The sequence below is a fragment of the Spermophilus citellus genome (genome assembly GCF_964194105.1).
Source record: "Spermophilus citellus genome assembly, chromosome: 3".
In the NCBI taxonomy this organism is placed as follows: Eukaryota; Metazoa; Chordata; class Mammalia; order Rodentia; family Sciuridae; genus Spermophilus; species Spermophilus citellus.
In genome coordinates this window covers 57,204,638-57,226,654 of record NC_138184.1, presented here as the reverse complement: position 1 = coordinate 57,226,654, position 22,017 = coordinate 57,204,638, and the positions used below count along the sequence as shown (strand labels likewise).

The 22,017-nt window shown below is 41.3% G+C and overlaps 1 protein-coding gene across 1 annotated transcript in view; it reads left to right on the top strand.

Annotated features, from left to right (window-relative positions):
* LOC308644849 (cadherin-related family member 3-like) overlaps positions 1-22,017 on the top strand; it is a gene marked incomplete at both ends in the record, with an annotated part of 67,032 nt that overhangs the window by 7,086 nt on the left and 37,929 nt on the right. The window contains 2 exons of the mRNA XM_081286544.1: positions 4,607-4,778; positions 6,045-6,133. Of these exons, the coding sequence (XP_081142670.1) occupies positions 4,607-4,778; positions 6,045-6,133 (261 nt within the window). The remainder of the gene's footprint in view (positions 1-4,606; positions 4,779-6,044; positions 6,134-22,017) is intronic.

Genomic DNA, 22,017 nt, shown 5'->3' with positions numbered 1-22,017 from the left:
TAGGTATGATCAAGCTATTTTCTCAGAGGGGCAGTGTTCAGGCAGGTTTACTGCTTATTATAAGAGCTTCGGGTTCCTTAAGATCAGGGTCCCTCAAATATGGTGCAACCCCCTGTATGCACAGCATTTCCCTGATCCCTGTGCATTGCCCCTGTGGAACCTGAGGGCAAGAGAACCACCACGAACATGGAGGTCACATTGCTTGTGGGCTGTAAGTAATAAAGTCCTTATGAGCAACATGTGGTTTAGGGGTGCCAACTGGTTTGGTTCCAGGCTGCAGCTGAGTTCAGGTTTTTCTTTGTGCCTCTCATGCTCCTTGGGACACTGGTTAGCAAAAGCCTATCCCTCTTTAAGCAAAAGCAGGAGAACAAAAGAACAATCTCAAACTCTCACGTATATTTCAAGACCCAAGTCTCCTCCGATCTCATTGGCTAAAGCAAGTCACATGTCCAAGCTAGTGGGGGGTGGAGAAATATGCTCTATTTTCAGTAGAAGGAACTGCAAAGGCAATTCCTTTAGTAGAAGGAACACTGCAAAGGACCTGAGTATAGGAAAGGGTAAATCATCAGAGACATTAAATCCTCCCACATCTAAGAAACCACTGGAGAGTCCTACAGAAAAAAGAAACAATTTGCTTCTATCTTAGAAGGCTCACTCTAGATGTTGTGAGGAAAACAGATTAAAAGGGGCAAGGAAGGTCTGTTATGAGGCTCTTGAATAACTTTGCCAAACCTTTTTATCCTTAGATTTTTTAAAATTTGCTTCTAACTTTCAGTTTGGTGTAAAATGTATCTCATATTGTTTTTTCATAGGATATTTGTTACAAGTCTAAACAGCAGCAAAAGGTTATCAGAGAGTTGAGTGATCCTCCTCTTCCTCCTGCTCAACACTTTCTTCTTCTCCTACCTCTTTTTCTCCTTCTCCTCTGCCATCTCCTCCCCCCTCCTCCTCCTCCTCTTCCTCCTGTGTGTGTGTGTGTGTGTGTGTGTGTGTGTGTGTGTGAGAGAGAGAGAGAGAGAGAGAGAGAGAGACAGAGAGAGACAGAGAGAGACAGAGAGAGAGAGAGAGAGAATGAGTGCACCATCACTATTCTAAGCACAGATTTTGGAGCCTGACAAACCCACTTTTCAATCATAGCTACTACAATTAGTAACAACATGACCTTGGGTAAATTACTTGACTTTCGGTGCTTTTTATTTTCCTTATAATAAGGGGTTAACAATAATACCACCTCACTCGGGGACTGATGGAAAGTTTCCATGAGATAATATATGCAAAGTATCATCTTACTGCTTGGTCCATGATAAGTAGTTAACACACAATAGTTGCTGCTATAGCAGATACATTTCCAATCTAATCTAAGTAGCCATATTATAGACAGTCAAAAAATAATAATATAAGGAAGATGTGGGGGTTGGCGAGGTGGCTCAGTTGTAGAATGCTTGCCTAGCATGTGTGAGGCACTGGGTTTGATTCTCAGCACTGCATAGAGATAAGTGAATAATAACGAGATCCACTGACAGTTTTTTAAAAAAAGACAATAAAGAAAAATGTGGCCACAGTATCAGAGCTATTTAATAGACCAGCTCTAGATAGCTTTAGAAGCAGTTTGATTATGAAATGGTTTTTGTAGCCCAGAAATATTTCTGCAGATAAAGGCTACATGAAATGGATTGATATCTAATTCTATAATATTACAGTAAAAAAGGGAGAATATACTGTTCTATTTGGGGTTTAGCATATCATTATCCTTTGTTGGACTTTCTACCTTGACACATGGGGGCTTGTTTGTTTTGCAAAAGACTGGTTGAGCTTAGCCAGGCCACTGGCCAAGCATTCAACGAAACACCTCGCCAAACAAGTCTCTTGGAGAAACAATAGCAAACAATAATCACATGAACTGATGATATGGATCCATCCACGGGAATGAGACATGGTATACTCTAGTTATGTTACCTTCAGATTCCTACCTGTCATTGTGCGAAAGGGGCTGCCTAGGCAGGATGGGGAAATGAATCCAAGTCACCTTTTTTTTAAAAAAATATATTTATTTATTTTTAGTTGTAGTTGGACACAATACCTTTGTTCCACTCATTTATCTTTATGTGGTGCTGAGGATTGAACCCAGGGCCCCGCATGTGCTAGGAGAGTGTTCTACCATTGAGCCACAACCCCAGGCCCCCCCCCCCAAGTCACCTTTTCTATGCACACTTCGTGTTCTCTGGATGGGAGGCATCCACCAGAGGGGAACTTAAACCATCTTCCTATCGTCTTTCAGTGCAAGTGCAATTAATGAGAATTTTGGTTGACTTAAAAAATATTCATCGAGAGCTGATATTTGTTGATACTCAAGATGGACACAGTTCCTATCCTTTTGGGGACTCCAAGAGAGGGCAAATCATGTGAAAATGGCAGCGGGAGCATTCTTGGATCAGGAGCTCTTTAAGGACAAAATTGTGCTTAATTGAGGCTGGAAAACCCTATAGATCCTAAAACCAGGTTATGATATTAAGTGAACTTATCAGGAATCATTAGCGTGTGGAGAATAGAAAAAAAGCTCTAGTGTCAGGAAGCCTTGGCTTTAAACCCCAGCTCAGTTACTACGAGTGGTGTTACTGTAGGCAAAATTTCTTACTCCTGGGCTTTAGTTCTTCCTCAGCAGCTTGGGGGATGCTAGAGCATTTATTCACTCCATGGGAAAACCGTGAGACTTGAAGAGATCATGTCCAGCCTGGGGCTTTTTCTCAGTAGAGAATGGTATCCGATGCCAGGTATTGCTGACTTTGATGGAACTGCGACAACACCCCTGTGTGCTCCTGTCTGTGGCAGTTCTGGCCGACGGGAGGGTGTTGGGAACAGATGGGCAGGGGTCAGGCCCACGTTCCGTCTCCAAGCGCAGCATGGATTTCCCAGCTAGGTTATATAACCTGAGCTTCAGTTTCAGCTTCTGTGAAGCGGGGTGACATTAGGACCTCCCTCTCAGGTTTGCTTTGATGATTAACAGAGGCAAAGAGTAGAAAGTAATCCCGGACTCGGAGAGAGTGATCAACAAATGCTAGCTCTGCTGGCTGAAGGTTGGCTGGGTGACATTATGATCCTTTTGTTCTCAGAACCACAATCAGCCATGTGGGTAGCCTTGCCCTGCGGATGGGCTTTGGTATCAGAATGGCATTTGTGCCCTGCCTGTTCCTTGTTGGATGATCTTTCAAAATCTGTATTTCATATTTGATTATAAAATGGACATATTAACATGTCAATCACACTGTTTTTTTAATAGGGTGGAATGATGTAATTTTTTAAATGTTTGCATTTAACACATAGCAAGTGCTCCATACATGTAAGCTCTTAGCATTTGCTTAGAATGCATTATCATCACAGAAAAAGGGTTTTGATTTGATAAAGGGTGTCCAAAGACGAGTGTCCAACCCCTTCCACTGAGTACTCAATAAAAATCTTTGTTTTCCACTATTTCACTATTTCCACTAATTCTAAAAAAGAAATATTTAGAAACAGTATTCTCAAAACTCTTGGTATCATGGCAGACATGGAAATGACATTAGTGATCTCATACAAGGATAAAGAAAACCAAGTTAGAGAGCTGAAGGACCATCGCCAGAGTCTTGGAGTTATTTCACACCAGAGGTGGGACTGAAATCCAGTTCTGTGCATGCTCCACCTCGGGCCAGGGGGTGGGGGTGTCTCAGGTCAATAGGGCAGTTCAAGAGTCAGTGTGGAAACCATGAAGGGACCTAGAACAGGACATAAAGGTGAGTGAACAAGGGAGGGACACGAGGGAGTCTGACTCTGCCATGTGAGGTCCTAGCCATTTTAGATTCATGAAGAGCATGAGTGTGAAGTCAGAGGGAGTCCAAAGTCATTGCACTTCTACCTGTGAAAACTTGGCCATGCTGCAGAGCCTCCCCAAGTCTCCAATTTCTGCACCTAAACCTAATACCAACTTTGCAAGGATAGATTGAGATATCAGGATAATCCTTGACCAAATTAAAGTCTGGGAAGGTGGGAAAGATGGAGGAGAAATCATTTGACATGATATGAGTGAGCTTCAAGATTTTTTTTTATTTGTATGAGGATTAAACTCACAGGCACTTAAGTACTGAGCCATACCCCCAGTTTTTTTTTTTTTTTTTTGGTGTGTGTTTTATTTAGAAACAGGGTCTCACTGAGTTGCTTAGGGCCTTGCTAATTTGCTGAGGCTGGCTTTCAACTTGAGATTCTCCTGCCTCAGCCTCCCAAGCCACTGGGATTATAGGGGTACGCCAGTGTATCCAGCTTAAGTTCAAGATTTTTATGCCTTTTTAAAAATGTTAATTTAAACCTGGGCATGGAGGGGCACGAGCTATTTGGAAGGCTAAAGTGGGAGGATCACTTGTCCCTTAGATTTTAAGGCCAGCTAGTGAGAGACCATCTCAGAAATGAAAAACAAAGGCAAAAACAAAAACCTAACAAAACCCATAAAACAAAACAAAACAACAAAATGCTGACCAATATTGGAGATTGTAGATCTAACACATTCCCTATATGTCCTAATGAATCCAATTGTTTGCTCCATGATTCTGCATTTATTTACTTATTTTTTTAAACTTAGTTATTCACCACTGGAGTACCCAAGCTGGATTTTGAGAGTGTGATGCTTTATTCCCTGATAATCTATGCCAAAGACAATCGAGGGGCAACAGCATCCCAGACCATGTTAATCCAGATAGTAGATGTGAATGAGCCGCCCACCTTCACCGGATCTCTTGCCCCTGGAAACCAAGGTACTGAGGGTATCTCCTTGGAGGAAGAGGGCTCCTGTGGATGTAGCTGTAGGCTCTGGGTCCTGGGTGCTCTTCTGGCACCCAGACTATAAGACTGATCGGGACAACACTGACAACAGGAGTGACCCATGGGTTACATGAAAGAGTATACTCACCTATTCACTGATTATAGTGATACATTGATTTGTGTGGTTACAGTGCACCAAAATTATTCTCTCATTTGTGTGATGATTTAATTAGGAGTGTGTCTATTAAACTGGAAGCTTTGTGAGGTCAGGGACCCTGTCTTTCTTGTTGTGATTGCTACCACTTATACATCTTTGTTTTAGTCAGTTTTTTGTTGCTGTAACTAAAAACCTGACAAGAACAACCGTAGAGGAGGAAAAGTTTATCTGGTGGCTCACAGTGTCTCTCAGTCCCTAGGCAGCAGGCTCCATTCCTCAGGGCTCGAGGGGAGGCAGGACATCATGGAGGAAGAGTGTGGTGGAGGGAAGCAGCTCACATGGTGATCAGGAAGCAGAGAGAGACTCCACTCTCCAGAGACAAATAGAGACCCCAAAGCCACGCCCCCCAGTGCCACCTCCTCCAGCCACACCCACCTGCCTCTAGTTACTGCCTCCCCCGCCCCTCGTACCAGCCCCTCGTACTGGGATTGAACCTAGAAGCACTTAACCACTGAGCCACATCTGCAGCCCCTTATTTTTATTTATATATATTTAAAAATATTTTTTAGTTATGCATGGACACACTATCTTTATTTTGTTTATTCATTTTAATGTGGTGCTGAGGATCTAACCCAGTGCTTCACATGTGCTAGGCAAGTGCTCTCCCACTGAGCCACAGCCCTAGCCCTCCTTTATTTATTAATTTATTTTTTATATTTTATTTAGACACAGGGTTTCACTGAGTTGCTTAGGGCCTCGCCATTGCTGAGCCTGGCTTTGAACTCATGATCCTCCTGCCTCAGCCTCCTAAGCCACTGAGATTATAGGCTGTGCCACTGTGCCCCGCTTAAATTTTTAAATCTTTTTCCTCTAGCCTGACACATAGTAGATATTAAATAAATAGTGCCTATCATCACCATCATCATCATCATCATCATAACTATTGGCTTAATTAGAGACACTCTATGAAAACATTTGTGCTGAGCAAGTATAATACTCTTATTTTTATCTAAAATACAGAATTGGATGAGGGCTTTTTTTGGGGGGTGGGGATAGCATGGTGTGAAACTCCTTCAATCATCTCTTGTACCTTTTCTGGCAGTTACTGAGATTTATATCCTAGAAGACACTGCCCCGGGCACCATCATTTACCGAGCAACAGCCAAGGACCCAGAGGATGCTGCTTTGGAGGTAATTTATGTTTTAGAACAAAGAATATCAACGTCTTGTGGTTTTCTGCGTGGTTGCATGTAAATACAAAGCCACGGAGACCATCCAATCACTTATACCCACTGCTCAGGTCCCAAACATATCTTAGAACCTTTTAGGTGACCGTGACTGAGGTCTGGGATGTCTGGGCAATTGCCTACCCTCTGCGCTCCTTCTTGTGCAGGAAGGTCCAGCCTGATCCTTAGGTAACAGAAGATGCCTGGCTGTTTTCATTCTGTTCTTGGGATTTTTGGCTGTATGCACTGTAGAGAAATAACGTGCCCCACCCCTTATTTTTCTGGCAGAATTTATGTGTGACTCTAGGAAAAGAACTCTATCTCTTGTCCTTCCACTTTATAATGCCCCAGAGAGGGAAGAAACCATGGACTTAGTGCTAAGAAACTGGGGTTTAAGTCCTCACTTAACTGATGCAAATCACCCCACACTTCTGCTTTGTTGGTTTCTACTGTAAATTTGGGGAAATGAAACCCGCTGGTATCTCTTGTCTTGTATGGCTTTTCTCCTCTGGTCAAACACAATGAATGTGAAAGTAGTTTTCCAAATGTAAAACGTCTTGCCAATGGCGGGGCTGATAGGGCTGTCTTAGCTTCTGATGCCATATGACATAGTATGGCATTATTAAACTACAGTGGTTTTAGCCAATGGATTTATAGGCAAGAATAATACATTTTTAATGTTGTCTTGTTTGCCCAAACGGGCTAAAAAAACGAGAGACTTGTTCATGTTGAGGCCATCTGCTCAGTATTTACAGGTCATGTTACTAGATCTTTGTTTAAGACTCACAGAATTTTCTTTTAGATGTAGCTGGCCACTAATATTTGGGGCATGGTCCACATGGTTTTTAAGATCATTGAATACACTTGAATAATGAGACAAAGGAACGGTGTCACGGTTGTCACACTCCCCCCGCATGCATTTGTCTTCTCCTCCTCCCAACAGTGTACGGTCACATCCAGGATTGGACTGGAAAGGTCACAGCTTCCTTTACAACACACAATTAAACCATCTAATCATGAGTATTGCTCCAAATCTACATGTTCCAGATTATAGTATTAAAATCTAGCACTGAGCAGCTCCAGCCACCCAGGAATCAGACATCATATTGAAATTGCTTCTTGGGTGTTCTCCATGGTAGCTTGCCCACAGTGTTAACATTTAGGATGGAAAATGCATGACAGTCCAATAGGGGTTAGCTGTGACTCCAACATGCAATCACCATGACTTACCAGACAATTAGTGCAAGTCATTCGCTTCGAATGACAGACCCCCAAATGCTTGCTCACACAGATTAAATGCTTCTGGATCTTAGCCCTATACTTTTCTCAGAAGACAGTTGGTTCCTGGGCCATATTTGGAAGGACTGTGCCATGTTTTTTGTGAATTTTACCAAACATGGAATGACATTTCCATCGTGACATAGGCCCTGGAAACTTTACACTTTGACACACTCCTACACACATCCTCTGACACAATAGACTAGACCAGATGTGCTATTCAAGTACTCTGGCGACTGGATAACCACATTTATTTGTCAGGCTAATTCAGAGGAAAATTGGTTCTAATGTGGGCAAGACCTTGCCACCCACCATCTTGGAGCCTGATATGGGATGATGATCAACAATAACATTAATAAGCCTTAAGTATATATCACGTGACAGGTGCTTAATTTGTTTCATGGAGTCCTCATATTAATTCCTAAAGTAAATGCTGTTGTTTGCTATGTTACCTAATGGATCAATGAACTAAAAAGTACTGTGTCTTCAATTTATAGACTAGGAACATTCACCTAAACAGCAAATAGCTGAGTTGAGATTCAAATCCATGTCCCATCTTTTTCCAAATCTTGGTGTTTCCTAAAATACCAGCAATTCCCAAAGTGTGTTTCACAAAACACAAGTTTCTCCAGGTGCTCCATCAAAATAAAAGATCTTGTGACAGCTTGATTTGGGGGAAAGGATGTCTATATATCTCCCCTGAATTCACAATATGTTAAATGCTTTCTGTAATTGTCTAATGAGACTGTTTGTTAGATGGGGATTGTTCCAATTGTTTGTTCATAGCACTTCAAAATGTATCATCTCATAACATTCCATGGAAGGCTTAACTGGAATCCACAGAGTTCAAAGGTTGCACTAGATCCCACGGTAAAATTGATATAATGTGACCTACCTCTCGGCTGCTTATTAAAGATGGAAGATGGAAAGTCATGTGAAGGGCATTGCCCATGGAATAAATGTTACTAGAAGAAGGCTGGATTTCATCCATATTCAGATCCACATGTATTTTAGGAGTAGGGCTCTTCATGCTATACTGCCACTGTTTTGGCCAGCTTTTTCGCTGCTGTGACTAAAAGACCCAACCAGAACAACTGTAGAAGAGGAAGAGTTTATTTGGGGACTCAGGGTTTCAGAGGTCTCAGTCCATAGACAGCAGGCTCCATTCCTCAGGGCTCCAGGGGAGGCAGGACATCATGGAGGAAGAGTGTGGTGGAGGGAAGCAGCTCACATGGTGATCAGGAAGCAGAGAGAGACTCCACTCTCCAGAGACAAATAGAGACCCCAAAGCCACGCCCCCAATGCCCCCTCCTCCAGCCACACCCACCTCCTCCAGCCACCACCCAGTTAATCCCACCAGGGGTTCATTCACTGTTGGGTTAAGGCTCTCACTACCCAGTCTTTTCTCCTCTGAACCTTCTTGCATCATCTCACATATGAGCCTTCGGGGGCCACCTCACATCCACACCATAACAACCATTGTTACTCCACATTTTAAGGATTCCTGATACCATGGTGCAGGCAGTGCTCTGAGATAGAAAATGTGGCACCTCTCATACTTACAACAAAGAAAAGTTGAACAAACAGAAAATCAACAACCTTTCTTGAACTCACCAGGTCAAAATTCTACCCTGAGATCTGGAGAGACAGATGAATCCAGAATATCACAGCCACACTCTGCTTAGCTGGAGCAGAAGCAGGTGGAGCCCGGGAGACCTTACATTGTAGTCTGGAATTGTCAGAATGATCAGAGGCTAAGTATAGAGTAGAATGACAGGGAGAAACTCCGTGGGCCACAGTGTTAGAGGTGGCTGGTGTGTGTGGGGGCACGCTTGCATGGGGTTCACCACCAGGAACTCTACCAGGTTTTCATGGTGAACATAATACAAGAAAGATCTTGGCAGAGGGAAGAGAAGAGAATCACTGTGAAATAAAACTAAAGCCTTCTTCGTGGCAAAGCACTATTCTCCCAGATGAGAGAAGGGAGACTTTGAGCCTTATCTCATCCGGGATATATACATATTTTTACAGATGAGTGTATTTATATATGCCCGTGTATGCACATGCACATGCACATGTATGTGTACCTCTAGACAAATTCAAGCTTTACAAAACCAAACACAAAGAGAAAATCTTGAATAAAGACAAAGGGCAAATAAACCACCAAACCTAGAGAGAGATAAGGATAATAATTACAGCAGACTTCTCATTAGAAACCATGCAAGTGAAAAGAGTGGAATAAAATATTGAAAGGAAGAGAGAAAAAAAACAACCAGCAAGAATTCTCATAAAATTAAAAAAGAATTATATATCTAGTGAAATTATACCAAGTCATCAAGTTGCACACCTCTTTATGCTATTTTAATTGTCAAATATGACTTAATTTTTTTTGGTGGCGGGTACCGGGAATTGAACTCAGGGGCACTCAACCACTGAGCCCCATCCCTAGTCCTAATTTGTATTTTATTTAGAGAAAAGGTCTCACTGAGTTGCTTAGGGCCTCATCATTGCTGAAGCTGGTTTTGAACTCAAGATCCTCCTGCCTCAGCCTCCCGAGCCGCTGGGATTACAGGCATGCGCCACCACTGTGCCTGGATTTTTTGTTGTTGTTGTTGTTTGTTTGTTTCTTAATGGTGAAATAAATTTATTCCTTAAAAGATATCTTTCAAAGTAAGATATTGTGCCTTCAAGAGTCTACAGAAACAGCATTTTATAAAAATAGGCTCAGCATTTTTTTGGACAAGCATTTGCAGTGGGGCAGTGGGGGAGGGGCAAGAGCAGGTGGAGAGTAGGAAGGGAGAGATTAGAATGTGACAGGGATATTTCCACAAAACAGGATTTCATGTCTGCAATTCAAGGTAGAATAGCTGATTCAAAGTACCCCAAAAATTAGTGACACGTTTCTGAACATAGATCTTCGAACATATGCTGGCATTCAATTAACAGACACTTATTTTCTTTGAGGCATCAGATATTAGGACGTAATCTACCAAATGCACATCCTAATAACTTACTGGAGAGATTTAAAAAGTTCCAAATAAGGAGCAATTTCTGAAAGTTTCATGGTAGTTTGTGAAGGAGAAAAACAAATGTGCCATTCAATATAAATATAAATCTATGTCTATGGATTCATTATCTTTCCCTCCTTAGTAAAATAAGGGTACCAAGTCAGGGTAGGCCACCAATAAACATGTGGAAATAAACATTATCTTCCCATCAGTCAAGTGTGTTGACTGAAGGCTGACAATGATCAGCTTTTTATGGGAAAGTGATATTTGGAATTTCTAAGGGGCATAATTAGCGGCGGAATCATCAAAAGGCTCAACAATTATTCTGCAGCCGAGCTTATAATTATGGGTCTGAGGATTTTAATTATATACTCCTATTTTATAACTCAGCTGTAAAACAAACATAAAAGGGAGTAAAAAAGATGAGTCTATGGCATTAGAAACCAGAATATGTAAATTTCTGCTTTACAATTTGAGGTGGTAATTCTGCTTTTGATGGATTGTTTAAAGTGCAATCATTTTGGAAAAAAAAAAGGCCTCTGTCCTTTCCTTTGAATAGCCTCTAGTTTTCCATTTTTATGTTTCACAGGTGTAAAGAAACATACATCAACTAGGCAGAATGCATTCAGCGTTGGAAATATTAAGTCCTGTCATTTCAGTACATATTTTGTAGGCAAAATTAATAAATAGGAGTCTATTTCTTCTATGAGCCATAATTACTCTGAGAATGTATTAGGACTCAGGGTTGCAAAGAAGAGAAAACATACAATTTCTTTACATGTATATATTGTATAATGCTTAAATTGATCTCCTTAAACATTTGTCTTTATAAAAACTTTCAAAATTATTATTATTATTAATATTATTATTTTTGGTACCAGGGATTGAACCCATGGGTGCTTAACCACTGAGCCACATCCCCAGACCATTTTTGTATTTTATTTAGAGACAGGGTCTCACTGAGTTGCTTAGGGCCTCACTAAGTTGCTGAGGCTGGCATTGAACTCGTGATCCTCTTGCCTCAGCCTCCCAAGCCGCTGGGATTATAGGCATGTACCACCATGACTGGCTCAAGTTGCATAGCCCATTAGTGTTATCTACAGTTACCCTACTATGCAACAGTACACTAGAACTTCTTGTTCCTAGCTTACTATCCATCACTTCTAGCTTATTATCCATCAAAATTCCCATCCCTCCCTCTACTGCTGTTCCTGGCCTCCAGTAACCCCAATTCTATTCTCAACTTCTTCTCAGAAGATCAGTTTTAAAAAATTCTTCCTATAAATAACATCACTGGGTACTTGTCTTGCTGGGTCTGACTTATGAAACTTCACAATCTCCAGTTTCATCTGTGTTACTGCAAATGACAGGATAGCATTTTTTTTTATGGCCGAATAGTATTCCTTATGTAGATATGCCACATTTACTTTATCAGTTGGTGGACATTTAGGTTGATTCCAATGCTCTTCACTGTTGTGAATAGGTGCTGCGGTAAACATAACTGTGTAGATATCTCTTCAACATACTAATTTTATTTCTTCAGATTATACCCCAAGGTTGGATTGCTGGATCATATGGTCATTCTCTTTTTAACTTTCTTGAGAAAACTCCATAGTGTTTTCCACAATATACATACCAATGCCCATAAACAGTGTGTAAGAGTTCTCTTTTCTCCACAAGTTACCTTTAGACTTTTTGATAAAGCTGAGGTGATATCTCATTTTGGTTTTGATTTAGATTTCCCTGATGATTAGTGAAGTGGAACATTTTCTAAAAATTTACCTGTTGGTCATTTCTATGTCTTTTTATTCTAGAATATGTATTTAGATTTATTGACCCTGCCTCCTTTTTTGGTACCAGGGATTGAATGCAGGGACACTTAACCACTGAGCCCCATCCCCAGCCTTACTTTGCATTTTATTTAGAGACAGGGTCTCACTGAGTTGCTTAGTGCTTTACCATTGCTGAGACTGGATTTGAACTCCCGATCCTCCTGCCTCAGCCTCCTGAGCTGCTGGGATGACAGGCATGCACTACCACTCTCATTTTCTTTATAGAAATATGTATTCAAATTCTTTATCCATTAAAAAACTTTTGGGAGAGAACAGTTTTTGCCCTTTTAAGGTACTACAAAGATATCAATATGTCTGCAAAGCAAAGAATGAGATGAGGTTACAAAGTTGATATTGGAGATACATAAATGTTGAAAAAGACTTTGCATTTAAAAAAATTTTTTTAGATGTTCATAGACCTTTATTTTATTCATTTATTTATATGTGGTGCTGAGAATCGAACCTAGTGCCTCACACATGCCAGGCAAGCCCTCTACCACTGAGCCACCACCCCAGCTCCTGCCTTTTGTTTTGATGGATATGGGATTCCCTTGGAAATCTTTGGATAGGGGAATACATGCTCTTATTTACATAAAAGATCAAGTTACCTTCTGTTTAGAGAAAATGGACTATAAAAAGTCAAAAGTGCAAGCAGGAGAACTGTTTAGAGGTGACAGCAATAAATAATCAAGGTGAGAGATGATGGTGTGAGAGACGATGGCACCTCGGTCTAGGAGGTGGCAATTGGGATGGGGAAGAATCATTGATTTTTATTTATTTCCCCAAATATTTTATTATTAAGCATTTCCAATGTACAGAAAAGTCGAAAGAGTTGACCAATGGAGTGATCACCCACACACCCACCAGTAGCCTCCGGTGACTATTTTACCGTATCTGTATGATTTCCCAGCTGTCCTTTCTTGCATTGATTTCCAGTCCCTTCTATTCTATTGAAGTGGTTCATAGTAAGTTGCTTTTTTTGGTGGGGAGGGGTTTGACTGGGGATTCACTCCAGGTTCAGGGTTCACTGATCCAGTGAGCTACACCCCCCGCCCTGTGAGTTGCCAACAAAGCTCTCCTTCATTCCTAAACACGTCAGCGGTTTGCCTACATTACCAAGGCAATGTTGACAGATCCGCAGACAAATTGGACGTGGAGTGTCAGGGAGAGGGAGGTGTCAAGACAGCTTCTTGGATTTGGGCCTGAGCCACTCATGGAAGAAGAATGGGGTTTGGGAAGAGCAGCCAGTGAACTGTTTGGGGCAAGTTGAGACTAAGAAGCCAATTAGGTATCCGGCAGGAGTAGCAACAGATTAAAAACCAACCAACCAACCAACCAACCAACTTGGAGTTGAGCATAGACGCGGGAGCAGGAATATTAATGTGGGGTTATCAGCTTGCACATGGGATCTACAGACCAAGACATGAGATGCCCAGGGAACAAGTGTGGATCCAGACAAGGCTCAAGGATGAAGTATGGGGGTGTCCCAACATTGACAGGTAAGGAGAAGGCTTGAGAAAATGAGGCTGACCAGGACTAGTCAGGTCAAAGGAGAATTAGGAAAGTAGAATTTCTACCAGAAGTCCACAAAGAAACGTATTTCCGATTTTCTCCCATTCTGTAGGCTCTCTCTTCATGTCATTGATTGTTTCCTTTGCTGTGAAGAAGATTTTTAGTTGGATTCTATTCCATTCATTGATTCTTGATCTTACTTCTTGTGCTTTAGGAGTCTTGTTAAGGAAGTTGGTTCCTAAACTGACATGATGGAGATCTGGGCTGACTTTTACCTCTGTTAGGGGCAGGGTCTCTGTTCTAGTGTTTAAGTGTCAATCCACTTTGAGTTGAGTTTTGTGCAGGGTGAGAGGATGTGGGGAAAAGGTACACTCATATATCGCTGGTGGGTCTGCAAATTGGCACAACCACTATGGAAAGCAGTGTGGAGATTCCTCAGAAAACTGGGAATGGAACCACCATTTGACCCAGCTATCCCACTCCTTGGTCTATACCCAAAGGACTTAAAATCAGCATACTACAGTAATGCAGCCATGTCAGTGTTTATAGAAGATGAATTCACAACAGCTAAGCTATGGAACCAACCTAGGTGCCCTTCAACAGATGAATGGATACAGAAATTGTGGTATATATACACCATGAAATATTACTCAGCCTTAAAGAAGAATGAAATTATGGCATGTTCCAGTAAAGGGATGGAACTGTAAAATCTCATGCTAAGTGAAATAAGCCAATCTCAGTGATCCAAAGGCCAAATGTTTTCTCTGATGTGTGGATGCTAATTCACAGTAAGGTGGGGGGCACTAGGGAAGAACAGAGGTACTTTGGATTAGACAGAGGGGAGTGAAGGGAGGGGAGGGGTGTGGGTAAAGGAAAGCTAGTGGAATGAATGGGACATTATTACCCTATGAGCACATATGGTTACACTACTGGTGCGATTCTACATCACGTACAACCAGAAGAATGAGAAGTTACACTGCATCTATGTAGGATGTGTCAAAATGCATTCTACTGTCCTGTATAACTAACTAGAACAAAATTTTAAACAAAGAATTAAAAAATGTATTTCAGGAAGGAGGGGATGATCTAGCACTATCGAGCTGTCCAGGTAGCTGAGAACCGAGACGCCCGATCATTGAATGTAGCGATATGTGAATTGCTAGAACTCAGGAAAGTGTGTGGCGCCCAGCAGGGGCCCTGGGAAGGAGTGGATGGAGAGCTTTGGTGTCCTTGAGAAGTGAGTTTGCACAGTGGAGTCAGGAGACAGAAAGTTTGGTTGGAGAGGAATCCAGGGACTGTGAGATGGGGTGAATAGGCGTAGTGGGCAGGGACAATTTTCAAAGAATTTTCCTGAAAAGCAGAGCAAAGAAATTGGACAGTACCTGGAGGAGAATGTAGATCTGAGTGAAATTTTCACTTTGGAAAGATGAGAAATATTATAACATGTTTTATGCAGAAGGGGACAATCCAGCTGAAAGAAGAAAATGAATAATGCAACTGAGACTGGTGGTCATGGCCATTGTGATTCCCTGGAGTGGGCAGTGGGTGGTGGCATCAAGGATATGAGTGGAGGCCCGGTGCGGTGGCTCACGCTTGTAATCCCAGGGACTGGGGAGGCTGAGGCAGGAGGATCAAGAGTTCAAAGCCAGCCTCAGTAACTTACTGAGGCCCTGAGCAACTCAGCGAGACCCTGTCTGTAAATAAAATATAAAATAGGGCTGGGGATGTGGCTCAGTGGTTGAGTGCCCCTGAGTTTAATCTCTGGTACCCCTAAAAATGTAAAAAATAAAAAAGAATATGCGTAGAGGACTGGGCTTCATCTGCAGTTTATCTATAAAATGGGAGGAAGACACTGTCTAAGGGGACATGGGCAAAGAGGTTGGAAATAACAGTGACATATCTATTTTATTTTTTGCCAAACTAGGAATTATTTATTGGGTACTTATTAGTGCCAAAAAATGTTCTAAGCAGCAGGGCTTTAGGAGTGAATGAAACAGACAAAAATCCCTGTCCTTATGGAACTTATTGTCCAGAAGCAAAAAAGATTGATTATGCAGGCTACAGTGGTACAGGCCTAGAATCCAACTCGGGAGGCTGAGGCAGGAGGATCATGAGTTCAAAGCCACCTGCAGCAACTTAGCAAGGACTTAAGCAACTCAGTGAGACCCTGTCTCTAAATACAATATAAAAAAGGCTGGGGATGGGGCTCAGGGGCTAAGCACCTCTGGGTTCTATCCCTGGTACCAAAAAACAAAATAAGCCAACAACAACAACAACAATAAACCACAGCTGTGCTCAGTGTTAAGAGGGAGAACGTGTGTTTGTGTATGTGTGTAGGGTGTGTAGGAGGGTCATCCTCTAAGGAGTTGCTATCCAGGAACCCATAATTTAAGACTACTCAGGGAAAGAAAATGAAGATTTGGCAACGATTAACCTGTGCAAAGTCAACAGCCACCAAAACAAACGAGTGTTTTGACATCCACATGACATCACCTCACCTGGGTTTTGCCTGCCTACACAACTCTTTGGAAAGGAAAAATGTTTGCATCTACTAAAAACATTCTTTGAGCTGCTGAATGCAGTTAACACAGCAATGACGTGCTTTTACCTAATTGAGTTGTGGTATGATGGATATTTCAATGCTCTTACAAAATTGTATTATGTGTTTTTGTGTTTTTCCTTCACATAACCAGGCAGTGGGCCCTGGTCTTCATCACAGCAGACTGTGTTTGGATGGGTGTGGTGGTGCACGCCTGTAATCCCAGCATCTCAGGAGGCTGAGGCAGGAGGATCATGAGTTCAAAGCCAGCCTCAGCAATGGTGAGGCCCTAAGCAACTCAGTGAGACCCTGTCTCTAAATAAAATACAAAATAGGGCTAGGGATGGGGCTCAGTGGTCAAGTCCCTGGGTTCAATCCCTGGTACCAAACAAACAAACAAACAAACAAAAACAAAGAAGTGTTTGCAGAATCATTGGAAGGATTCATTTCATTTCTGAGTTGTACCTAGTGTCCTGGTCTTCGACTGGAACCCCACTTCAAAAGAGAAAGAATGTGTGTGTGTGTCGGGGGGAGTTTAAGTCATACACTATAAAATTTCTTGAAAAATTCTGGAATGTGATGAATCATTTAGTTTAGTCATAGGCTTGCCAAATGAATTTGAGCATGGAGGTACTAATCTGAGTTATTCAAACTAAGAAACAATTTTAGATATGTAATTGGGCAAAAGGGTTTTTTTAAAAAAGCTTTAATTATCTAGGAAATGTCTTCACTTCTCCACACAAAAGGCAGAGGATCGGAGAAAACTACAATGTTGCTGTTAATACATATATTTTGGGGGCAGTGTTTCTTTATAACTGCAAAGCTTGCAACACTCTCCACAAGAGGGCATGCGAGTTTGTAATATTTCATAGCCAGTAGTCACCCCATTGCTATGTCATCTTGCAAAGGGCAATGTACACTGAGCATTCAGTGTACATTATTACTAGTTTTGCTTTACAAATTACAAATGTATACATTCTGATGATGCTTACTTTTCTTTCTTTCTTTCTTTTTTATTTTTATTTTTTGGGACTGGAGATTGAACCCACAGGCACTTAACCACTGAGTCACATCCCCAGGACTTTATATATATATTTTTTTTATTTTGAGGCAGAGCCTCGCGGAGTTGCTTAGGGTCTCATTAAATTGATGAGGCTGGCCTCTAAGTTGGCAATCCTCCTACCTCAACCTCCTGAGTGGCATGGAGATTACAGGTGTGTGCCACTACGCTGGCTTCTGATGGTATTTTCTAAATGTTAAGGCTATTGTCTTATAGAGATAAATGTGCCTGGGCGTGATTATTGAAGGGATGTGTATAAAGAAGTCAATAATTTCAGCCCATTTGCACAAATTCAATGAACAAAGATTGGTCTGTTCAAAGCCACCACTTTGTTGAAGACCCAACAAGGAAAAGACAGAACAAAAATATTTTGTTGTTCATGTTGGAAAAGAATTTTTTTTGCAAGACTAAAAAAGGAATTATAATAAAATATTATTTTTTAGGAGGATTTGTTTCATTAAAGTATTCCTGAAAACATATGTTGGGACAATGGGAAAATAGCAAGGTAATTCGTGCTAAATGTTCCCACAGTTCTTTACCTTGAATGCAACAGTAGAATCAAGTGGATTTTTTTTTTTTTTTAACAAACAGATGCCAAAGCCCCTTAGACCAATTAAAACAGGATTTCTGGAGGGGGCTCAGGTGTCTGTATCTTTAAAAACTCCCTGAACATTTTAATAGGATCTTGAACATCTTTCCTGACAGTCCTGGGATGCCTTCTCACTTGCTGGTAGCAGGCATCACTAATTGAATATAGCACTTCTCCACCCTGAGCTCACCCTTTTTTTTTTCTGCCTACAATGCGTTGTTAGCCCTAACCAATCAATTCAGAGTTGAAAAGAAGCCCAGTTTCCATCAGTTTATTAAAGCATATGGGGCAAAATTAAATGTTACATCTAAGGTAATTGATTTCTAAACATAGGGACCAACTCTGCTTTCTAGCATGATTCAACCAAATATTTATTTCAGCTTCTGTGACAAAGGAAGTTTTAGCTGGGTGTGGTGGCTCACGCCTGTAATCCCACAAATCCAGGAGGCTGAGGCAGGAGGATCAAAAGGTGAAGGCCAGCCTCAGCAATTTAGCTGGGCTCTGTCTCAAAATGAAAAATAAACAGGGCTGGGGCTGGGGCTGGAGCTGGGGCTAGGGTTATAGCTCAGTGGTAGAGTGCCCCTGGGGTTCAATTCCTAGAAACCCCCTTCCAGAGAAAAACCAACCTCCCCCCCCCAGCCCCCCAAAATGACAAAAACATACGCAGTGGTACTTTTTCCCACATCCTGTTGGATCCCATTTCACCATTTTCTTCCTGTTGGGCATGTGGCTCTCACCACCTCCACTGTGCTTTTACTTTATTCAGCCATGAAAACATTTCTGTGTGTTTCTTACAGGCTGAAAGAGCAAGAGGTACCTGAGAAGTTACATCTCTTTCCCTTTCCTTGATTGACAGCTCTGGGGTTTAGCATAGACTCCTGAAACCGTCTCCCTGGGACTCTGAGATCATCACATTTTTGCTTGATTTCCTCCCCTTCTCTGTCTTCACCAATTTTCTGGAAGCTTTTACTAAATCACCTGCACATACATTTTCATCTCAGGGGCTGTTTCTGGGGAAACCCTTAAGACACATGTCCAAAACTAAGGTGGCTGAAGCAAACTGCTGAATTGCACATGATATACCATCTCGAGGGCTGGTATATTAACTAGATATTGGGATAATGTATTAGAATCATAAAGAAGTTTGCTTTAAGAAGATCGAGGACTCTTAGCGGTCCTGTGGAAGTGTGTAAGTGGAAAACTATTTCTATTGCTTATAAAGTGAATGTAAGAGAGTGCTCTTATACTTTGGAGGAAAGTAACAAGATGTTATGAGAAACCTCAACAACTTTCAAGGTCATGCACAAGATCCGTGGTACTTCTGTCTTAGCAAATGCTCAGGGTAAAGTGCTAGTACTTTCTGCATAGCCCTAGGATGAACATGCAAGTCTATTCTACAATAATTACTGTGTCTGGAGTTTTATCTGTTTTATAGTTTGAAGCTCTCTTCTTAAATGATATATCTATCAAATGTGATGTATATATTACTCAGCCATTAAGAAGAATGAAATAATGGCATTTGCCGGTAAATGGATGGAACTGGAGACTATAATGCCAAGTGAAATAAGCCAATCCCAATAAACCAAAGGCTAAATGTTCTCTCTGATATGCAGATGCTAACACACAGTAAGGGGCAGAGAGAATAGAAGTGCATTGGATTAGACAATGGTAATTAATGGAAAGGAGGGGGATGGGAATAGGAAAGACAGTGGAATGAATGGGACAGAACTTTCCTGTGTTCATTTATGAATACCCAACCAATGTAACTCCACATCATGTAACACCTCAAGAATGGGATCCTAATTACAATAAGTTATACTCCACGTATGTATAATATGTCAAAATACATTCTACTGTCTGGGGGGTGGTGGCACATGCCTGTAATTCCAGTGGCTTGGGAGGCTGAGGCAGGAGGATCGAGAGCCAGTCTCAGCAACTTAGTGAGGTGCTAAGCAACTCAGTGAGACCCTGTCTCTAAATAAAATATAAAATATGGCTGGGGATGTGGCTCAGTTGTCAAGTGTCCCTGGGTTCAATGCCCAGTACCAAAAACAAAACAAAACAAAAACCACGACTGACATGTATATCTAAAAAGAACAAATAATAATAATAATAATAATAATAATAATAATAATAATAATAATAATTTAAAAAAGAAAAAAAAACCCTGCACCTCTCCAATAAAAGGTTTTGTAGCAGATCAGCAATCATTAGCCAATCTTTTTGCTTTAAAATGAACACAACATATTTGGCTGTTTGAAAACAAGTCGGTCCGGATCACACTCTGTACTAATGCTTCCTAAGAAAGCCATTTCCTCCCTGGGTCAAACCAAGGTAGACATGGAACAGCACAGCTTGCAATTAGCCAGCTTAGGAGAAGACTCGAGCTTTGACCCTCTTTGGAATCCTGGTAGAGCTCTCGGTCCCTCTGTTTCTTTATTTATAATAGAGTTATCGTTAGGTTCTACCTTAAATGAGGTAATGCAAGTAAAGTACTAGGCACGAAGCACTCAATAATTATTACCTAATATTAATATTATTTTGTGATAGTAAACACTCCTAATTTTTCTCCTACCTTTTTCTTTTTTATTTTCTTTTGTATCAGGGATTAAAACCAGGGGCACTTAACCACTGAGTCACATCCCCCAATTTTTTAAAAATTTGATTTAATTAGTTATACATGACAGTAGAATGCATTTATGTACTTTGATATATCATACATAGATGGGATATAATTTCTCATTTTTCCAAGGGTGCATGTTGCAGAATCACATTTTTAATATTTTATTTAGAGACAGGGCCTCACTAAGTTGCCAAGGGGGGCTTTGAACTCATGATCCTTCGGCTGGGATTAGAGAGGCATGTGCCACTGTGCCTGGCTCTCCTGCCCTTCTCACTATGCTTTCTCGTTTTGTTTCCTGGTTCATCCTCCTCTGCTGGGCCTTGTGATATTCAGTTTTCTCAGGGCTCCATTTCAGACTACCTGGTCTTTCCCTTCCCTCTTTCTCCCCTCAGTTCCCTCTCTTCCTCTGTAAACAGTAACACTGAGCTGCTCCATAATTATGTTTTCACCCATGTAGATTCTTTAGTCTCCACCTGCAACATTTAAAAAGTAGGTTCAATTGTAATGTTTTAAAAAATAGCCATGTGCTGTGGTGCATGCCTGTAATCCCAGGGGCTTGGGAAACTGAGGCAGGAGGATTGTGAGTTCAAGGCCGGCCTCAGCAATTTAATGAGACCCTAAGCAACATAGTGAAACCCTGACTCTAAATAAATAAATAATAAATAAATAGAGTTGGGGATGTGACTCTGTGGTTAAGTGCTCCTGGGTTCAATCCTTGATACCAATAAATAAATAAAGTCATAAAATTTTTTAAAAAATTAAAAAAAAAATAGACATCTTTCTTTTCTCCCAGGAAGACTAGATCTGTATTCTTGAGCCATTTCTTCAATGTTTGGAAGCTTTGGTTTCCTCTTTTGAAATGTAGGGCTAAGAGGAGTACCAATCTCAGCATCATTTCAAGAGTTAAGTGAGATAGCTAGGGGCAGTGGTACGTGCCTGTACTCTCCCAGTGGCTCAGGAGGCCGAGACAGAAGGATCACAAGTTCAAAGCCAGCCTCAGCAACTTAGCAAAGCCCTAAGCAACTCAGCGAGACCCTGTCTGTAAATAAAATATAAAAAGGTAACCCCCTGGGTTCAATCCCTGGTACAAAAAAAAAAAAAAAAAAAAGTTGAGTGAGATAATTCAAGAAAAATGCACACAATCAGAACAACTGGTCCCCATCACAGATATTATTGTTTTTATTTTAATGGTGCAGAAAGCCCTGAAGAATTCAGCCATTGTTTCTAAGTCCCTGCTCTCAAAGGAGACTTGAGTTGTTGAGGCCTGAACTCTCTTTACTCTGTTTGGCCTGAAGGGCAGGTTCTGATATTTCCAATCCTTGAGCTACTGTGAGAGCAAATAGTCCCGAACAAGCCTTTCAGAGAAGAGAATAAAGTGGATTCTGATGATAAGTCCTTCCAGAAGGAC